Below are 20242 nucleotides of genomic sequence, written 5' to 3' on the forward strand. Positions count from 1 at the left end.
TCTGAATGTGATGAACATTGTTCCCAATGTCAATGCTGTGAGCAGAGAAGAGGCAGAAAATCCCAATGTCCCACCCTTGAAAATGGAGGTTACAACATTGCATCTTAGACTGGAAAAGCTTGGGGTCCTTATTCTATTTTTTTTCTTCGTATCTGTGGAAAGTTTCTGGTGCTTCTCCAGGTTTATTCCAGGGCAGAAGAGCCCACAAGTCTTTAAGCTCCTTCAGTGCTGATCCGTGACCACAGCCATGCTCTATCCCTTGTGGCAGGGGATAAATCAGTTGGGTTATTGACCTGTGGAATGAAAGTTCTCATAGAGATACTCACTTTACTAACAGCTTCTTAAATATGCCACCCTTAGGGACTTCTGGGTGGCTCAGCCGGGTAAGCAGCTGCCCTCAGCTCAGGTCATGATCTTGGAGTCCTGGAATCGAGCTCCACAGGGGGTTCCCTGTTCAGCGGGGAGCCTGCTTCTTCCTCTGCCCCCCGCACTTGTGCTCATTGTCTCTCAAATAAATAAAATCTTAAAAAAAAAATTCTCCCCTGATCTAGTCCTCTTAGCACATACAGGGAAATTGGTTATATTTGCTTCTTTCTTCTTACCTACCTAGTGATTGTGAATAGCTTTATTGGGAAAAAAAAATAGATAACAGCAAGAAGACATTGCTGAACTGGCTTTTCCAGTCTTCTCTACTTTGTCTCTGATCTGTCTCTAATTTTAATGTCTGTGTTGTCTGCAAAACTTTTATGAGCATAGTTTTCAGAGTCCAGTCTGTTTCTTGATAATGGAGGAAAATAAAGAGCTAAGCCTGCATGGCTATCTTAACTTACTACTAAGAACTTAAAAAATGTAGTCAACTGATTCCTCCTCTTCTCAGGCATTCCCTCATCTCATTAATATCTGTAAGTCCTGTTAGCTCTACCCTCACACACAATCAGCTTCATTTCTCCAAGCAGAGTTCACCACTATGCCCCCCTCCCATTTCAACTACGTGGGCTCCTAACTGCCCCCCACTTCCAGCTGTGGACCCCCATCCAGTTAGCACACACAAGGCCAGGGCTCCCTACCACAAGAGGGGCCCTTTAAAATGTAAATGGAGTCTCTGAGGATTTCCTGCTCACACCCCTCCCCCAGCATGCTTGGAGTCAAGTCCAAACTCCTTTTTATAGGTGCCCTCTAAGGTCTGGCCATAGTCACACGCTCACCGCCGCTCCTCATGCTTATTCTGCTCTGGCCACACTGGTTTTCTTACTATTCCTGGAAAACACCAACTCATCTCGCCTTGGGCCCTTTGTACGTGCTATTCCTGAAACCTGAAAGGCACCTTCACCAGAACTTTCCATGACTTGTGCCTTCATTTCTGGTGTTCACTCCAATGTTACCTCTTCAGAAAGGCCTTTCTTGACCACTTCCCCTAATCCCTCTCCTAGACCCCGAGCCCCACTCTATTCCATAACTCTACTCTGTTTCTCTTCGAAGATGTAGTAGTCCCTGAGATTATGCTGCATCCTTGCTGACCTGCTCACAATCCACTAGAGCCGGAGCTCCCTCAGAGCAGAGGCTGCGTCATGCTTACGGCTCTGACCCCCTCAGCGCTTGGGCAGTGTGTGGAATGAACCGATGTGACCAGAAGGAGGACTACAAGTATGATTCCTTTATGGTTTCTGGGAAAAGAAACAGTAACCCTGAGAGGGGATTGCTGCTCTTCTCTCTGCACATTGTCCTCTGTGTCACCTCAGGACAAAGCAAGAGATGCCGATGTGAGCGTACGTGTGTCACTCCTCCAGACAAACAGCTTGACTCATGGTCCAAATATCCCTTCATAGCAGACTGTTTTCCATGTATATTTAATTTTGAAGTACGGTGGTTCTTCATTTTGAAGAGGTCTCATTCATTTCACCTCTGAATGCCAAATCAGCCATCTTTATTTTGTTCCCACATTCCAAACAAATCTACCTCATGCAAAGCCCGAGATGATGTTTTTTTAGTCCCCTTGGACTTTCAGTCAGGAAAGTGAGTCATGACAATAACAAGGAAGGCTTGAGGTAAAATGAATTCCTTTTCTTGCGGCCTCCACTTTACTGCGTTAGCATGTAGCAACGTGGAGTTCAAACTAAGCCATTACGTGATTCGGATGTATCTGTGTATTCCTTTCCTAAGGCTTTCTGTGAAACAAAGGTCAAATGGAGACGGAATTCCCAAAGTGAAAGCCCGTAAGACTTTCTAGGGTGAGCTGGAAATCAACTTTATCCTTTGCCCTCTTGGGTGGGAAGTGCTTGGTGGATAGGGCAGTGAAGGAATTGTATATCTTTTCGCAGGCAAAAAACCATCTGCCTGCTGGTGGTGGTGAGACCACCTAAGTGAGCAGAAACCACGAGACGAAAATTTTTTGCTCCTTTTTCTGAAATATAATCTTCGGTTGCTTTTCTGTTTAGTTGCAAGGAGAAATAGTTTTCTAGGTTTTGATCATCTTCCCCAGAGTCAGTGCTTGGAATCATTCTCTTGAATAAGATGCTTTCCCCTCAGAAACAGAAACTGTGGCCTCTGGACAAATATAGTCTCCAAGTGGACTTGAGTTAGCTGGGCGTTAACTGGGCAAAGGTACCATCCACCTGGACACAAATGGTGGCACCAGGTTGGAAGCAAAGTCTTTGGAGCCTATGGTCTGTTGAACAGAGTAATTCCTCAACAGCAATGACCCACACGTATTAAATACTTGTGTTTGCATAGCACTGGCTAAGGAGCTGGACATACAAAATGGTAGCAGACATCCAAGGATTTGATGCTCTTTTCATCTAGAAGAGCCAAGAGCCCTTCTCTGATTGTGAGCTTTTTAGTAGATGTGGTTTCCTCCAGTTCATTTCTCTAATCAAATATTGAGCCTTTTATTCAATGGAAGGAACAGAAAATTCCCTTATGGTTACTACAATAGTAACCTGACATCCTGAAATGGAAAAAAAAAAAAAAATCCACACAAACAGCACGTTATTACTGATCAAACCAGCACCAGCTAGTTTCTTTCAAATTCATGGATTATATTGACTTTTAAGGTCTCATTTGGCAGTGGTTTCCAAAGGTGCCCGGCCGTACTCGGCAGGAGTCCTGCATCTAAAGTTAATTCTAAACATTCTTCCAATGTTGTCAAGAGGCTCATGTTCACAGTTTGAGACCATGAGAAAGACATGGAAAGGGCCATTTTTTATATACCTGTGCCTTCCTTTCTCATGTTTGGACAAAAACAACACTCTTCCCCCTCATTTCCCATCTGGCTTTCTCGTTACACTCACTTCTGAATGTTTTGCTTTCATCTGATCCACTCCGTTGCAAAGCAGACCGAACTCTCTGCCTAACACCGTCCTGAACAAGACAGGCTTCTCTTTGCCACAGGACCGTGAGTTAATCCTCTTGCTCTGACCTGCTCAGAGCTGCCCAAAGGATGATCTCATTCAGCAGGTTTTCTTTTTTATAGCAGAATTTTTGACATCAAATGTCTAAGACCACTCTGGATAAATTCTCTTCTGGTTGGTGATTTTTTTGTAAAGAGGATTTGGCAGAATCACACTTTCCTTCCCTTTCTCCCCATCACATCAGATTCTGAAATAGACAAACAACAGAGTCACAGCCAATTCTGCAGTCAAGATATTCCAAAAAATCCCAGCTCTTGGTTAAATGTGTCCTGCATAATTCATTTCTCTGACATATCCTGGGTGTCCTCTCCCCTCCCTTTTCATTCCCACAGGGAGGGAAAGACTGTGATGCTCTCTGCCCTGTTTCAGTCTATCCTAGAAGAAAATCCACTCTGCCTTGGGGCATTGGTGACTTTGTTTTCTGGCCTTAGAACCAACCCCCTATACCCAAGTGCAGAAGGTGTCCTCCAGGACACACTATCCTCTTTTCCACAAACACTCACTCATCATAATATACGCATGAGTCTTCTGTGAAAAACCTTGGTGGTCATTTCACCTACAGCCAGTTCACAGCCCTCATTTTGTCGTGGTCTGTGGAGGCTCCGGCAGTCATGTTTGAGTCTTGGTCTTGCCGAACGTGAGAAATTATTCACAGTTAATATTGACCCAGCACTAAGCCCTCGCAGGAGATGGATTCGGCTCTTTGACTAGTTTGGAACAGAACCCTCGGACGGACATACAGCTCTTGGCGGGCCTTGGTCCTGCCCAGATGGACAGTGTTGCAATTACCCACACTTCCCAGCGTCTGTTTCTTCATTACTAAAAGCTGGTCTTGATTGTCTCAGAAGCAGAATTCAATTTGCAGTTCCCCCAGTAACGTGCTGTGATTCATTCGGGGACAAATCTGGATTGAACTGAGTCCAAGTGTCTCTTTTGTGAGACAGAAGGGAAGTATAAGTAGATACTATAGTCACCCAGATGAGTCAGCCAGGAATTCATGAAGTGATTCATAAATCGTTATAAAGACCACTAAAGTCTACTAAAATGGAGTGCTGTCTGGCTATACAAAGTGGGGTATTATCATTGGGGGGTTTTTTTTAGATGTTAAATCAGATGTGAAATCCTTAAAACTGTGCTTTTCTTTTTAGGTTTTGAAAAGGATTCCTTTTTTCCCCCTCTGTAGTTGGCCAACGGCTAAAGCCACTTTTTATTGATTAGTTTTCACAGATGAATTTAAAAACCACCACAATTCTTTGGGGGATAAAAAATGCCTCCCCAAATCTACCATAGACCATTTTGTATCCATTATTTCTACTCCCTAGCAGCAAATCAATAATATTTTTTGAGTGAATACAATGAAACAAGCTATTCTGATGCATTCTTCCTTCTTTGGGAGGTCCATTACCCCTGTGGAAGAGAGTGGGGGGAAAAGAACTGTCCAAAGCACATATCAACCAGCATTTAATCTACTTGATCACGGAAACCCCTCTTTTCAAAGCATTAACCCCCAACATAATGCTAAACCACACAGTCCCACACTGCTTGCTAGAACTGCTTGAATATCCAGCACAAATGAAGAAAAGTAAGACATATTTATGACATGTGCTTAGCCTGCAACATAGTCTATTAGCAGATACTGTTTGAAGAAATATAGTTGTTAGTTGACATAGAGATACCTTGGACTTCGAGACAGGAGACAGCAGACAGCATTATTTGAAAGGAGTTGCCCAGCTGGAAAGACCAAAAGTGTAAGCCCAACTTGGGCACGAAGAACTCTAGTGCAGAATGAACAAGTTCACCAAAGCAAACTGGGAAACTGGTCACCAGGTTTCTTCAAGGCCGTGGGTTGTTGATACACCCGTCCCCCCCAGCTGGTGAGAAGGTTCCAAATCTCAGGTGCTCGCATAGGAATCCTCCACTGCCCTCCTTCACCCTGCCCCTCCACCTTGCCTTGTGTGTCTCCACTAGGGAACATCTGACCTCATTGGGACAAAGTGGTATCTGGAGAACTAACTAGCTGTGTGACTGGGAAAATCACTTCATGTCTCTGGGCCTATTTTATCTCATCCAAATAAGGCTACTCTGTTGCCTTCCAGCTGGAACATGATATGATTGGATGAATATGTGAACTCACCATACTCTGTGGGAAAACCCAAGGCCAAGAAATGAGACCTTACACAATAAAGACCATGACTATTTGCTCTTAGAACTAGAAAATTAGCCCAATGAGTAAATGCCTTGCTTTCTCTGAGACTTAGTTTCCGTGTATGCGTAGTCAAGAGAGAAAAGAGTCCTAAGATTTTTTTTTTTTTTTAATTTTAAGAACTCCATAGAAATTCAGATGCAGTGCTGGAATCACAGTCTTACAGAATACAGAACCACAGTCTTACAGAGCTCTCAAGCCCTGGGTATGCGTTCACGTCAGGCTAACCTTAAGTGTACATTCCATTTAGAGCAGTCATCCCATAAGCATGCGTTGATCTTCTGGAAGATGTCAGATATTGTCTAAAGTACTTCAAGATCTCTGACTTCCCAATTTAAAATTATTCATAATGCACCCCCACCCCTCACCTTCCATTCTTGATTTTTCTCCAGAGTATTCATTTCCTCAATACAATGTACGGTTTGCTTACTTAATTTTGCTCATCGCCTGCCTCTCCTCCCCGAAATAGAAGTCGCACAAAAGCAGGGACACATGTCATGTGTTGCTCTGTCCCTTGTGATTAGAATAGGGCCACACTCTGGGTCAGTGCTCAATAAATATCTCTTGAATGAATAAATGAATATGTTATCTACTGGGGTTTTATGATCCCCAGTAGGTGTTGAGATTTATACTTGAAATAGAGGCTGGGAGAAGTCAGGGCATTTATTCAGGATTACCCAGCTGGTAAGGACAGAGCCAGAATCCAAGCCCAGTAGGTCTTAGGTGATATCCATCTCCTGCCATATGCAATTTGTCCTATGACCCTCATCAGTACTGTGTGTCTCAATCAGGATCTGCCGTTCTGTGAAACAATCTAAGATTCTTTCTAGTACCGCATTATCGGAAACGTGACCTCTTTGCTTCTGGCCCACTTCACTGCAAAGTTGGAAAGCTCCGTGTGAGTTGAGGGTGGCAGTGGACGACAGAAGAGAAGGAGCGTAACTGACCAAATCCCCCCAAATAATCACACATTTTCTAAGGTGTGTATAGATATTTATTTACAGAAGCCTTTTTAGGTTGTTTTCTTTCCCCAGGAGATTATTTTTATGAGCCCTTTAAAATCTGTTTGCGCCCCTATTTTGTCTTTGTGTTTTTGGGCAGGAGGTGGGGGGAGGGGCGCAAACCATTGAACCCGGCAGTGGCTCCCCGCTGAGGTTATCCAAACTCCTCCACTAAAGGAGAACTAGTGGTTGACTCAGTTCTCTGGATTGCTTTTGTGTGAAGTGTTTCTGGTAAGCAGTGACTTTTTTTTTAAATTTCTAGTCTGTTGTGTGCATATTTATATTAACGACCTCCTGTTGTCTTGAAGAAGAGACTGGTAAGCTACGTTGAATGTAGTTTCTGAGCTGTGAAGTGCAGATCCGCAGCTGGGGGACAGAAAATGTTCAGACGTTCTCTCTTCCCACTCGCGGACTGTGCAGCTCCCAGTGAGTTAGAGTGACGCCATCTTGTCCCGACGGAATGGGGGAATGAGCTAGTTCCTGGGAGGAACATCGTAAATCATCGCAGCTTAGCCTCAGCCTCAAAACTATTTACTTTAGCATCAGAAATTTTTAATTCACCATCTTTGGACTTAAAAAAAAATTTGTTTGGGGCAAAATATCCAGACCATATTCATTTTGGTATGTGTATGTGGGCGTATTAAAGAAACGAGGTTGGAAAATCAGTGAGGGCCCTAAGAAAATGGGGCCCTAAGCCCCCACACGCTACCCTCAGTAGCAGTAAGAACATCTCATGTTTGGCTTAATGAGCTTCTGCGTGAGTGTGGATGTTCTTGGTTCTTTGCTTGCTTCTGGAGTGCCTGGCTTCAAACCACTCGGTTCTCAAGTCCTTTTGGCTTTTTCTAAAGCACTTCTGGCATCAGTCTTGTTCCTAGTGGTCAGTGACTGTTTTGGATGCTCCCAGGGCCTTCCCACTGATGGAGGAGAGACCCGACCACTACACTCCCCTCCTGCCCCCTCGCCTCGGATTCTAATTTGCTAAATTCTACTCTACTGTGAGCGGGTGGACGTGGAAGCAGGTTCATAAAAGTGAAATTTAAATTAGTAGAGAGAATGTGAGAGGTTTTTCCATAAAATACTATGTACCATGTTTGAGCAGTAACAAAATTGAATCTAAGTACTACACTTGAAAATCAGTCACATTTATACACTCAATCCTTATGCTGGGCTTTTTAGCCCTGAATTCTTCTTTCTTTCCTTGTTCCTAGCAATTGTGTGGATAATTGTAATCACATCTTGTCACTTCTCATCTTTTCTCTGTATTGTAAAAGTTAACATTTTTGTATCAGTCCTTTCCTTCCCAAGCCAGGGAGTTCTTTAGGTGTACATTTATCTCACCTCGAACGGTTTACTTTTAAATTTTTATTAATACTTCGTATGAAGTGACACACTATACTTTAAAATTGCGTTAACTTTATACCATATAATCTTACTTATTCGAATAACATGGAGAGAAATGCAAAAAGTGAAATGTGGAGTCAGTCGAAGGGTCAGCATATGTATTTGACTCCTCCCAGTTCTCTGAAAGAAGGCTTGCTAACACCTTGACGTGACACCACCACACTTTTTCTCCTCTGCTCACCGTTACTACATTATGGAAATACGCGGTAGCCAAGAGGGCATGGCCAGGGTTTAGAATTTGCATGAATGAATATAGATAAGAATGATTTATAATTACATGCTCTCTTGATAGATACATAGCTATATAATTTATATGTAGCTCTATAATCCAGATATAGATGTAGATTCTCTTGTATGGAATTTACATTCTAGATGACTCCTAAATGAATTCTGCCATTTCAGCGAGTTGAAATCTTCCCTTCTTTATAGCTAATAATCATAGTTCACTCCATAGCCAGATCACCCCAAATTATAGAAGATTTTGTATTGCTGACAGTCTGCCTCCTTCCCCCTCGCCATCTACGTTTTCTCTCTTTGTTCATCAAACCCTTGTTTGTGAGTCAGACTCACTGGCCGGGAGCATGGGGCATTGTAACACAGAATCCCTCTCCTCCATCAAGCCTACAATATCAGGCTTAGACTTACACACACTGTGACTTGCCCCCACCACACATCTCTGCCCCGTCAGTTCTCGATGGAAAGGAAGAGTGGCACAAGTACTAGAGAAAATACCAGAAAACCGTCGGGAGTGTGCTGCGTCTTTCATTCCCAGATGAAGAAATACAGTCAGGAAGCAAGTCAACGGATCTTGCTGCTTCGCGATGCCAGTGACAAGGTTGTCTTCCAGTTCCAGTCCTCCCCATTCTCCCTGGGGGTCTTCTGCCCACAGGGCTCTGGGGTGGGGTGGTCATGTGGGCTCCTTTTAGCCCTAAAGCCTGCGATCCCACAATTCCCCGGCTCCCTCCCGTGACCTCTGACAGAGTTGCCAGATGCATTAGGGACTCATTCCCCAAGAAAATAGCCTCCATATGAGGAATCCTGGCACACGGGTTTTTTACTAGATGTTCTCAGGGCAGTGACAGGGTTCATCTGCGATGTGTTCTCTCATGGCCGCTTGGCACATCTTCCAGGCTAATTCCAATTAAGATGATACGCTTGGAAAACATATATTTCCCAGCCCAGGGTACTCGCTTACTCTTCTCCTGCAGCAGAGTGAAAATAGGCCTCCTAACACAGCCAGTTCGTGTCGGCCTCCTCTGGAATCTTCTCTTTTCCCCATCCTCCTTCCTCAGTTCCCGCATCCCCTTCCTCCATAGCCCTCACCGGATGGAATTCATTTAGGAATCGTCTAGAATATGAATGCCATACTTTTTTTTTTTTTTCCCATCCCGTGGTTCCTTCTTGATGCCACACAAATGGAGAGGCTCTGCCCTATTACATATTCTGATTCAGAATGGTGCAAATTGCTTTACAAACTTGCCTGGTTGGGTTTCCCTTCTGACCCTCGATGGCCCGACGCAAAAGCCCAGCAAAGGGAGGGGACTCGTCCTTGTGCAGTTAGCCGCGTGCACTGCTGGCCCCTGCTGCGTGTTATCGTCAGGCCAAGGCTGACCGACTGGAAGTTTTCAACTTGCTGGGACTTTTTTGAGGAGATGGAACAACCCATTGCTGATACACTGGGCTCCCTGATTATTTTGTCACTTCATCTCACAGCACTGACGGTTCCCTGTGCCAGCCCCCTAGTGACCTGCACTGAGGTTTGCTTTGGTGGTCTGCGGACACTGGTAAACTTGAACGCTGCTCTGCCAAGTACACCTTCCCTTTGGTGCTAGAAAGTCACTTTAAACCCAGGGAGTCGGACCCTGCCAAAGTCCCCTTGCAATTAGAAGACTGGTGGGTGGTTATCAGGCTGTGTCTCAGGTACATTGACCACATCACCTTGTATCTGTCTGTCCCTCCTCAGAAACTAGCAGTAGCTCTACTGTTTTTAGTATATGTGACCACCAGAGATGTCCCACGTGGCGTTGTGGTTGTGCCCCAAGCAGCGAGCATTCTTTGCCAATCACAGAACCCAGGCAGATAGGTTCTGGGTCTCAAACCACACTTGATCTTTGAGGTTTAAATTCTCTCATTCTTGGCAAAAGAAAATGTATTGTTTAAAGAGAACAGGATGAGAGAGGCTTATAATAAAGACTTCTAATACTTCTTGGACCCCAGATATGTCTCACAGAACAAAATGTTTATGAGCTAAGTGTAAATGAATCAGAAACATAAGGATCAAATTTCCCCTAAAATGCAGACGAATTTAAAAATTAGCAGAAAAGGGAGCCTGGCAAAAGATGTGCCTTGAATTTCACCAAACCCAGAGTATTTGAAATGCATTTTAAGAGGCTTGACAAACCCAAACTGTGACTACGTTTTCCCTTCGTTGACCTCTTTTATTCCTTCAGTTGAGAAGTCAGTGGTTAAAAATGGGAGAGAAAGTCTTCATCAGTTTCTTTTGATGGCTTTTTGTCACGCTCTTATCCAGCCAGTGTGGAAATTGGAATTTGGCTTTGAAGAGTTTGTCTCTGCTCCCGCTTTTTCATGCCCCTCATGCTTCCTTTTGTAATCGTTTTCCCAGGTTTGCACCTTCTGCCTCATCTCCTCACCACATCAGCCCCCGGAGAGTTCCAGCTCCTTCTTCAGTGATGCAGAGAACGCAGCCTCCCCACACCCGGCAGCCAGCCGGTGGGCCACACCTGAAGTCTTACCAGCCGGAAACAAACTCTTCCTTTCAACCAAATGGAATCCACGTCCATGGTAAGTGGGGGGCTGACCGCCCCTAGAGTCTGGGAGAGTGATACCAGGCCATCGCTGTCAGACGGGAGCCTTCCTTACCAGCGGTGGGTTCCTCCGGTTCTGTCACATGCCAGGCTTTGGCTTTTAGGACTTTCCTCTAAAATGTCACACCTCATCAGCATGAAATTTCATAGTGTTTTCCCGGTGTTGGCCCTAAACTGGTAGAACTCATGACAGCCCAGAGCAGTCAGCCCAAGGTGATGATCTGTTTACTGAGCAGTGATTTAACACCTCATGGAGAGGCCCTAACAACAGCATCTTGTTTCCTCAACAATGAACAGTCACTTAAAAGGGAACAGCAGGAGGGCTTTTTGCCCAGGCATACCGCCCCCCTCCCCCACAGGTCCCATATCCCCAGAACCTCTCCAACCTTCAAGGCCCAGGTGAAAGGACACCTCCTCTCTGCCGCCTTCCCTGATGAGAATCTTAGCTGGACTGCATCTCTCCTGGCTCTGGACTCTGACTGCCTGTCACCTGCATTTCTGATATAACACTCTTGGTCTCTCTTTCTCTACCTTGTTAAGTTACTCCTTTGTGAGGAACACGTGCCTTTCTATTAATGTGTAAGCTTATTTCTGAGGTCAGAATTTTCTGACCTGTTGTTCTTTTTCTTGGAGAACTTAGCACAGTTCTCTATGCGCTAAGGTACCTGGTAAGCGTGGAGAGGAAGAAAAGGAGGAAAGGAAGGCAGGAGAAATCATGATGTTGTTCAAAATGTGACGATCTGGTGTTGAACTTCAAACATTCATGGAGAACTGAGTTTGGCTGAATTTCTTTATTTACACCAATTTTGCTGACTCAGGCAGATATCTTTGTGAACATCCTTAGAAAGTTAAGTTAAGTTGTCGAATAACCTGGACTCTGAATGTGTAGCCTTCTCCTTCCTGGGGGCAGAGGAGATACTGTCCACTGAAAGGAGATTTTCAGCTCCTTCTGAAAAATAGGACTCTGCTGTATCTGCTTCTTGCTGATTCCTGAATTTGCTCCATGTGAGTTATTACTTGATGCTATTGGGTGGTGTCCCCAGGTAAACCTTACCCAGTATGCCAGCTGCGTATGAGTAGATGTGAGTGGCTTCCCAAGATGGCGGAATCAGGCAGTGCTGTGGAGCCAGGCTTGGGTGAGGATATTGGAATAGGGGTCTGGACAGCCAAAGAGGAAACCACGTGGACAGAGTAGTGGCCTATGGGAGGGGAAAGACCTTGAGAAGTGCAGGCCACTGGCTCTGACTCCAAGTTCCAACCAAGTTCCATCCACCTCTCCTCTCTTCCTGAGTGCAGTCACACAAACCCTCATTCCCCAAGGAAACATAGGCTCCCCCCACTGTTTGGGCCTATGGTAATGGTTACCCTCTTTTGTTGGTAACCTTCTTCTTAAGCTTTAGTTATTGATTTATCCAAACAAGAAATATTTCTTGAGTACCTACTGTACATAAAGCAGTGCATGTGTGAGAAGACAAAGAGAGCGCTCTCCCTGCTGAGAGAGACCTCCTGACCCAGGAGAGAGGCTTGTCTAATGTGGGAGAGAGCCAGGTCCCCTGTGCTGGGAAGCCACCCTTACCAGCAGGCAGGAGGTAGACGAGGGTGGGCTTTTGGGAATGCAGAAGAAGTCACTGACCCTACAACAAACTCATTTTTACCCTTCATGTTTTAACTTTGCCGAGACCTGGACCTGTGTCAGTCAGTGGCATATTACTGGCAATGATTTTTCTCTCTAGTGCTATTAAAAAATAACAGAGTATTTTAGGCAATCATGCCATAGTTCCAATGAAAGGCCGTATAACACTTTGATGACAACTGTGAAACATATTTTAAAAATTCAAAAATCACCCTACATGTAGACAAAAAAAATAAAAGGGGGGGGGAGGCAATTTTCTAAAACATTAACAATTTTGTTTTGTTTTGTCTTTAAATCATGAGGGTAGGGATAATGGATAATTTCTTCTTTTTCTGCTTTCTGAAGACATTTTAAAAGAGATTTTGGAATTAGAACAACTCGATTACGAATACCAATCCACTCAACTGTGAGGCGCTGAACAATTTCTGGGGATCTCGTACCTTCTCTCATCAGTAGTTATAAGAGTCCACAAGAAAAGCACATGGCACAGAGTAGGAGCTTAATTAATTTAATGCTTCTCCTTCTTCTCCCTCCCTTTTCTTTATTGGACTCTTGGAGAGTGGGGATAATGTTTCTAGCCTTCGGGCACACATAATTCTTGGTGCAAAGTAGGCATTTAGTAAATATTTACTGAATAAATGATTGACACTGTCTCATCCAACAAATGCAAACCAAAACAAGACGACATAGAAAATGAGATCTACCTTATCATTTCACCCTACCTCCTGGCAAAAGACTCTTCTCCCATATTTCTCTTTTGTAGTTGAATAATGAATATATTGTCAACTTGAAACTGTTGAGTTTTTTTTTTTTAACTTTTACTTCAATTGTTAAAAATTCCCATGGCCAATAAGAAACTGCTAGCAGCAGTTTAAAAATAAATACGTAAGACAAGACTTTCTGGAAGAGATCAGGATATAGTTATGCAAATTGGGAAATCATAACTTTGTTCTAGAAGATGGGCGAGTGGCTGCTGTGACGGGCTCATAGAGGGAGTTTCTACTCTTCAACCGCTGGGCCACTGCTAAGAATGAAGGAGTAGGTATCCAAATGCAGCCTTACTTCATCCTCCAAGCATTTTGTCTGAAAATGTTTTCCTGGAACCTGCTAGGCACGAGCATTTCTCGTCAACTACTCCTTAGAATAAAGAGCAAATTCATCTAATATTTGTCAAGCGGGTGATACAGTGCTGGGAGCAAGGGGAGGCACACAGACCTTCTAAATGAGTTGCAATTTTTGGCAGCTTTGGCTGGACTAGTTTGCTGGGTGTCGTCATCCAGCATCTTGGTCACGGAGAACCTCATCCCCTAATAAAACTAGATTTTTAAAACCCTGTGAACTGTGTTAGGGTTGCTAACACTATAGCCACAATGAAGGAGTGTTCTGTCTTCCAAGAAGTTCACGGTTTTAATGAGCGCCGTCACCCCTATCCTTTCTGTATTCCCTGCGGTAGGTAGAGGTCAGAGAAAAATGTCATCAGTATATTTTTAGAGATGGGAGCTGAGACACAGAAGAATACAAAATATCTAGGCATTGCTGGCTTCTTGCCAAAGGGCACAGGCACCTTTAACAAGAGGTCCATGTTTCCAAGCCACGTTCTTCATCTACGTGTTTCTCAGTCAAAGGCACACCAAAGTCAAGACATATTTCCATCTTTCCGTGGGGAAATATACTGGTACGTAGATGCTGTTGCCTTACACGGAGCCATGAAAGTTAGAATTCAAAGGGCTCGGTCTTCCAGATGAGGAAGAAAATGACGGACATCCTGCTGAGCTTTGCTACTGCCGTATTGATGGATATAGCTCTTAGACTTTGTGTGCTGTGTGTGTGTGTGTATTTATCTGCTATCAAAGTATGTTTAACAATGTTAGTTTCGGGTGTATGCCATAGTGATCTGACAATTCTGTACCCTTACTCAGTGCTCCCCGCGCTAACTATAGTCACCATCTGTTGCCATACATTGTTACAACATTAATGAGTGTTTTGGAAAAGGCACACTTTGAAAAGATTATTAGTTCTGCTTTTTTGAGTTCGCTCACCTAGCGAGTGACCCAGGACCAGAGCTCAGTTTTGTTGTTTGTGCATCGACTTCATCCATTCGTGCTGCCTTCATTAGTGAGGTGGGTGAGGTGTCATCTCTCTCCGTGTTTGAATGTTGGTAGCATTTATGGGTCTCTGTTTGGATGGCATCTCCAAGGCAACTTCTAAGTACATTTTAGTCTTTTATTTTAGATGTAAACATAGGAACCGTGTTTTCCAATCATGTAAGCCCGTTCTTCAGTCTTTTCTTTCTCTTTAGGACCATTCTCTTGCCCGGGCAAGCTTCAGAATTTTGCCTGGATTAGTTGCCTGAGAGTTGATATTTGTACATTTTGTTATGGTACTAATGGAAAATTTCTTTCTAAATGCCCTATTCATTCCAGGCTGTTAGAATGCCATGGGAATTCCTAAAACAGCATTTTCACAACCTTCCTCCTTCTGGACCCATCAAGGAGAGGCCAAGTTCAATTCAGCAAGTGTTTATTGGTCTCCCACAAGGTGTCAGGAAATATGAATGTCATTTAATCAGCGCAGAGATGTGTGCAATAATAATAATGATGATGATGATAATAATTCTATCAAGAGGTACCTGGTTTATTCAGAGGAAGGTGTCATAGAGGCGTTTCTAGAGGTGACTCTTGAATAGGATTTTGAAGATAAATAGAGAAGGCTGGGAACCAGCAAGACCAGCTTGTAGAGGGAGTTGGCACCATGCCAAGTAGAATCCCACTGAACCGTGAAGCCAGCCCGGTATTTTCAGAAAGTAAGCTAGGGCATTGTTGCCAGGAATGGAATTGGAGAGGTGGGAATGTTGCATCCCACCTGCTGGGATTATTTTGGACCACACCTGTGCCACACCCACGCCCAAACAAGTGACTGAACCAACAGTCTAGTTCACTCAGATGCCACTGGTTAAGCAGAGGAATGATGTCAGAAGAATGGGGAATTGTGTTCATTCACCCACAATCTTTTCTAGGCGAGAGGAGCTGGGATAGCAAGAGAAGGAAGTGAAAAGAGCCTTCAACCTAGCTGCTACACAGGCAGGAGCCCCTTCGGGCCTCTTTAATACAATTGGGAATGAGAAGGACCCTAAGGGCTCCTTCCCCAGAGAGGTGCACACTTGGCCTTGGGTGGCCCTTGGCTACGGGCAGATCACGATCTTTCCCAAGAGGTGGTCCTAGCACCTGTCACCTCAGTTCCAGCAAGCCAGCGTTTCCAGCCAACACCTGTGGGCGTTTCCAAACCACCAAGGAGCCTCTAGCCACATAGAACCGGCTGCCCAGATTCCCTCTTGGTTATGTTGTTACTGCTAGAGCTAGAAGGTTTCACAGATTTTGAGTGGTATGTCCCGATCCCAAGTTTTCCCAAAGAGCCTGTCATTTGCAATCCACATTGTCCAGAGCACAAGACTTTTCCAGATTTGTTTCTTGTGTTAGGGCAGCCCTCCCCGCGTACGTGCTCGCTCTTCTCCCGAGACAAGACACCCAGTGGGGGACAGTGCTGGGTTGGGGAGCAGCCGTGGAGCCCACGATGGGCCGGCCCCTGCCGGCATTTTGCTTTGCCATCTGTGAAGGGTGGCTTCCACCCTCCCGTTGACAACATAGGTGCTAGCATTCCCCGGATCTCATCCTGGCGTCACACATGGGGAGGGAGAAGAAGGACGTACAAACGAACCCTGAACGTGGGCATGTGGCCACCTTCACCTGCAAGGGAGGGTATTTCGGGGCATTGCCAGGCTTAACCAAGCCGTGGTTCTGTTCCTAATGTTTATTGGCTAGACACTCGGCGGGGCCGGCCAAACATCCCCCGAGCTGGTTTCCTGATCTGCTGAAGGGAGCTATCTCTCAGGTTCCCTCACCCTGATTACCTCTTGGAAATCAGTGGTAGAGGCTTTCTGAGGGTTCTGCCCCTTAACGCCCCTCTCCCCCCAGTCTCAGACTTCTGTGCTTTCATGGCTTGCTCTTACTTCTACCCTCTGGAGATGTCAGTAGCCAACACACAGATGTCCATCATGCATGAGCCAGTCATCAGATTTCCTGAGGAGAACCCCGAGGAGCTGCCCCCAAGCCCGGGCCGTCTGCTAGCGAGACAGCAGCCGTGGGGCGTGGGGGCCTTCCCAGTGGGTCCTGGCTCCTGTGGTTCTTAGGATTTAGCGCTGTCCTGCCTGCAGTCCCTATAGCGGGCAAGTCAGCTCACAGACAGTGGTGGCATTTTCCCACCTCGGGATGGCATGGGAAGTTTGACAGCCCAGTGCAAACTGACCGCACCAGGGAACAAAAGGTTTCAGCTGCTAGCAGGCCCCCAAGAACAACAGGCTTTGGAAAGGCCTTGTCCTACCAAACAGCCAAATCATCTTTCAAGCTGAAGAAATCTCAGAGCACTGATATTTAAATGGCATGAGGTGGCCCTTACAAGCTCAGCTTCTTCCTCTGAGTTCCTCTGTTTACTTACAGGGATTGCACAAGGGTGCTTCCCAGAAGTGTCTTATGGGTTACAGACACGACTGATGTCATTTCTGGGGGTTTATGCTAAATATTTAAAGGTTATTTTTTTTTTAAAGGCAAATTGTAGAGACAATAAACAAACCCGTCCCACAGGAAATGTAGTCACTTCGGCAGAGGTGAAGTTGTGAAATAATAAAGTAGTTAAGTCTAGAAATTGTATTGCTTAGAATTTAAGCGTGTGTCACAATTTCCCCTTGAAATCTCAGGAAGAAAAATAAGATTGGTTGTAAATCAGAGCATAATAGTGTTCACTGAGAAAGCTGTGACATTCTCACAAGGAGAATGAGCCAAGGAGCACATTTCATGTCATTCCCGTGTTAGCAGCAGCCGTCCTAATCAGGACCAATTTTCGTTATCAGCCTTGATGTTATTAATGTGTATATAGTACTAGGGATTGATGATTAGATGCACAGAAATTCTTAATTACTCTCATATACTTAATTACTACAAAATTACCACAAGAGCAGTTTTACATAACTAGTACTTGATGAATTCTGACAGTGTGCTAATTCCATTAAACAAAAGTTAAATTTAGGTGTGTATAGGGGTGCAGTTGGTGTCACAGCGTGCTGGGCTCTGTGGGAGGGGTGTGAGCTGGTCATCGTCGTCGGAAGAGCTGTTTAAACGATTGGTTATGGAAACGACTGAAGTGTGAATAATCCACACATGTAATTAAGTATCTACTCACACACACACACACACACACACACACACTAAAACCCATATAACCTTAAGGATATTAAGATGACTGCATCAACTAACCATCCTTAAACTGTAAGTTCCTCGGGACAGGAACTGTATGCTCCTGCAGTGTTTTTCCTGTAGTAAGTGCTTAATGAAAGTTTATTGAATAAACATGAATGAATAAAAGGATGGGGGGTTAGAGAGGAGGAAAGAGAGATTTTTGCTTATGGCCTCTTAGGCTGATCGGTAGAACCAGCCCTTGGCAAAACCGTCATTAAGTGTCAAGTTTCCCGGGTCCCTCTGTTCTCTGGGCACTTGCTCCATCTGCCTGGGACCTCTCCTTAGAGGAAGGAGAATGATCTAATGATCCCCTTACACAGTAAGGGAAATTTAGTGCAGCAAGTATTCCTTCCCTTGACTCTTTGCCCACCTGGGGCTGAGTGTCCAACAGTGAAACACGTAGCGGTGGCAGCGAGGGGAAGAGGTGTTTGAGGCATTCCCATAGATAAAAGTTCCTTGTTTCTGAACACTTTCAAAGCATTGTTTTGTTTTCAAAGCGTCACAGCCACTAGTTTACGTACCCCTAAATTGGTCATATTATCTCAGAAGAGATTACCAGAAGAGGAAATTGTGACTTGCCCAAATGATACAGGGAGAGAAATAATGAACTATAGAAAAAAAAAAAAAAAGAAGAAGAAGAAGAAGAAAGAAAGAAAAAGCAGTGACACATCTAACTCTTGATTTGGATCATGATCCCAGGGTCGTGAGATCAAGTTCCATATCCGGCTCCATGCTGGCCACGGGCCTGTTTCAGATTCTTTCTCTCTCCCCCACTGCCCCCACAAAAGAAAGAAGAAAAAAAGTAGATAAAAAGAATTTAGAGTGAGGCAGATCTGAATTGGAATCCTATCGACAAGTCATGTGGTCCCCTGAATTGCAGTTTCCTGGCTCTTACTCTGGAGATAGTAACACCTGTCTTTCAGAGTTGATATAAGAACGAGAGAAAATACATAGCCTGTAGTAGATGCTCAGTAAATTAGACCTGGTTGTTGATGTTGTTATTTTTTCTTCCATGTTCCAGCTGCTGGGTGCTCTGGATACACCCACTGGTGTTGTTAGATCCTCAAAATAACATTAGTAACATTACCAGCATGCCTGGCCTCCAGGTAGGGCTGCGAGATGAAGCACCCTGCCCCAGGTTACACACCTAGCGAACGTCTGAGTTGGTCTGAGGAACAGTCTGACCCCAGTCCCACACTCATTCTCCTTCGTGATGGTGCCTATAGACCCAGGACCATGGAAGTGTTTAGTTGCTTGGGAATTCTGTTTGTGAGATGTGGAAGTGTGGAACTATTTTTTTTTTATTTTTTTTTAAAGATTTTATCTATTTAGTTGACAGATAGGGATCACAAGTAGGCAGAGAGGCAGGCAGAGATAGAGGAGGAAGCAGGCTCCCCACAGAGCAGAGAGCCTGATGCAGGACTCGATCCCAGGACGCTGGATTCATGACCTGAGCCGAAGGCAGAGCCTTTAACCCACTGAGCCACCCAGGCGCCCCAGAAGTGTGGAACTATTAATGATGAGGTCCCTTCCGGGGCTAATATTCTGCAGGTGGTATAGGGACTGTGGTCCATGAGACCGTGGTTTCCCACTGACCACTCGATCTCATGTCTTCTGCGTCAGGCAGGGTGGTGAATGCCTGCGGTGCCCTTTCTCACTGATCACATGACAACACTATCAAGAAGGCATCGTTTCCTCCGTTGGTATGGATGAGGAAGCTGAATCACTGAAACGTTCAGTAACTTACCCTAGATTTCTTACGCTCCAAACGGTGGTGGAGTTGGAAAGCACACGCAGGACCATCTGACAAGAGTCTGTGCTCTCAACCACTGGATATGCCTTGCTAGGGAAGGGGGCGCTCTCTCTCTCTCATTGTCCCCAGTGAGATTGCCCCACTGCAGTGTGTGTGTGTGTGTGTGTGTGTGTGTGTGTGTGTGTATCATTGCTTCACGTGCGGCATGTTTGCCTCTCAAACACACGCATGCCAGAGTAACTGTTGGAAGTCAGATTACTATCAAATCTGGGCTATTGGACTCGTGGCACAGTCTTTACAACACAGTTTGAAAATTCTCACTGATTTTTTTAAATTAGAAAAGGAAAATTTACCTGTTCTTTTTTTTTTTTTAATGCTTAGTGTACTTAGGCTTATAAAGAATTTAAGTTGTGGGACGCCTGGGTGGCTCAGTTGGTTAAGCAGCTGCCTTCGGCTCAGGTCATGATCCCAGCGTCCTGGGATCGAGTCCCGCATCAGGCTCCTTGCTCATCAGGGAGCCTGCTTCTCCCTCTGCCTCTGCCTGCCATTCTGTCTGCCTGTGCTTGCTCTCTCTCCCTCTCTCTCTCTGACAAATAATTAAATGAAATCTTTAAAAAAAAAAAAAAAGAATTTAAGTTGTTTTCAGCACTGATGAAAGGTAATGACTATTAAGACTATTAATAACTTAAAAAAAAAGATTTTATTTATTTACTTGAATGAGAGAGAGAGAG

At 44.7% G+C, this 20242-nt stretch overlaps 1 protein-coding gene across 1 annotated transcript in view; it reads left to right on the top strand.

Moving 5' to 3' along the window:
- Positions 1 to 20242, top strand: part of LOC111153641 (GLIS family zinc finger 3) — a 425946-nt gene that overhangs the window by 389879 nt on the left and 15825 nt on the right. The window contains exon 8 of the mRNA XM_022512786.1: positions 10636 to 10814. Within this exon, the coding sequence (XP_022368494.1) occupies positions 10636 to 10814 (179 nt within the window). The remainder of the gene's footprint in view (positions 1 to 10635; positions 10815 to 20242) is intronic.

Source organism: Enhydra lutris, unplaced genomic scaffold, assembly GCF_002288905.1.
Source record: "Enhydra lutris kenyoni isolate GAN:26980312 unplaced genomic scaffold, ASM228890v2 scaffoldscaffold33, whole genome shotgun sequence".
Lineage (NCBI taxonomy): Eukaryota > Metazoa > Chordata > Mammalia > Carnivora > Mustelidae > Enhydra > Enhydra lutris.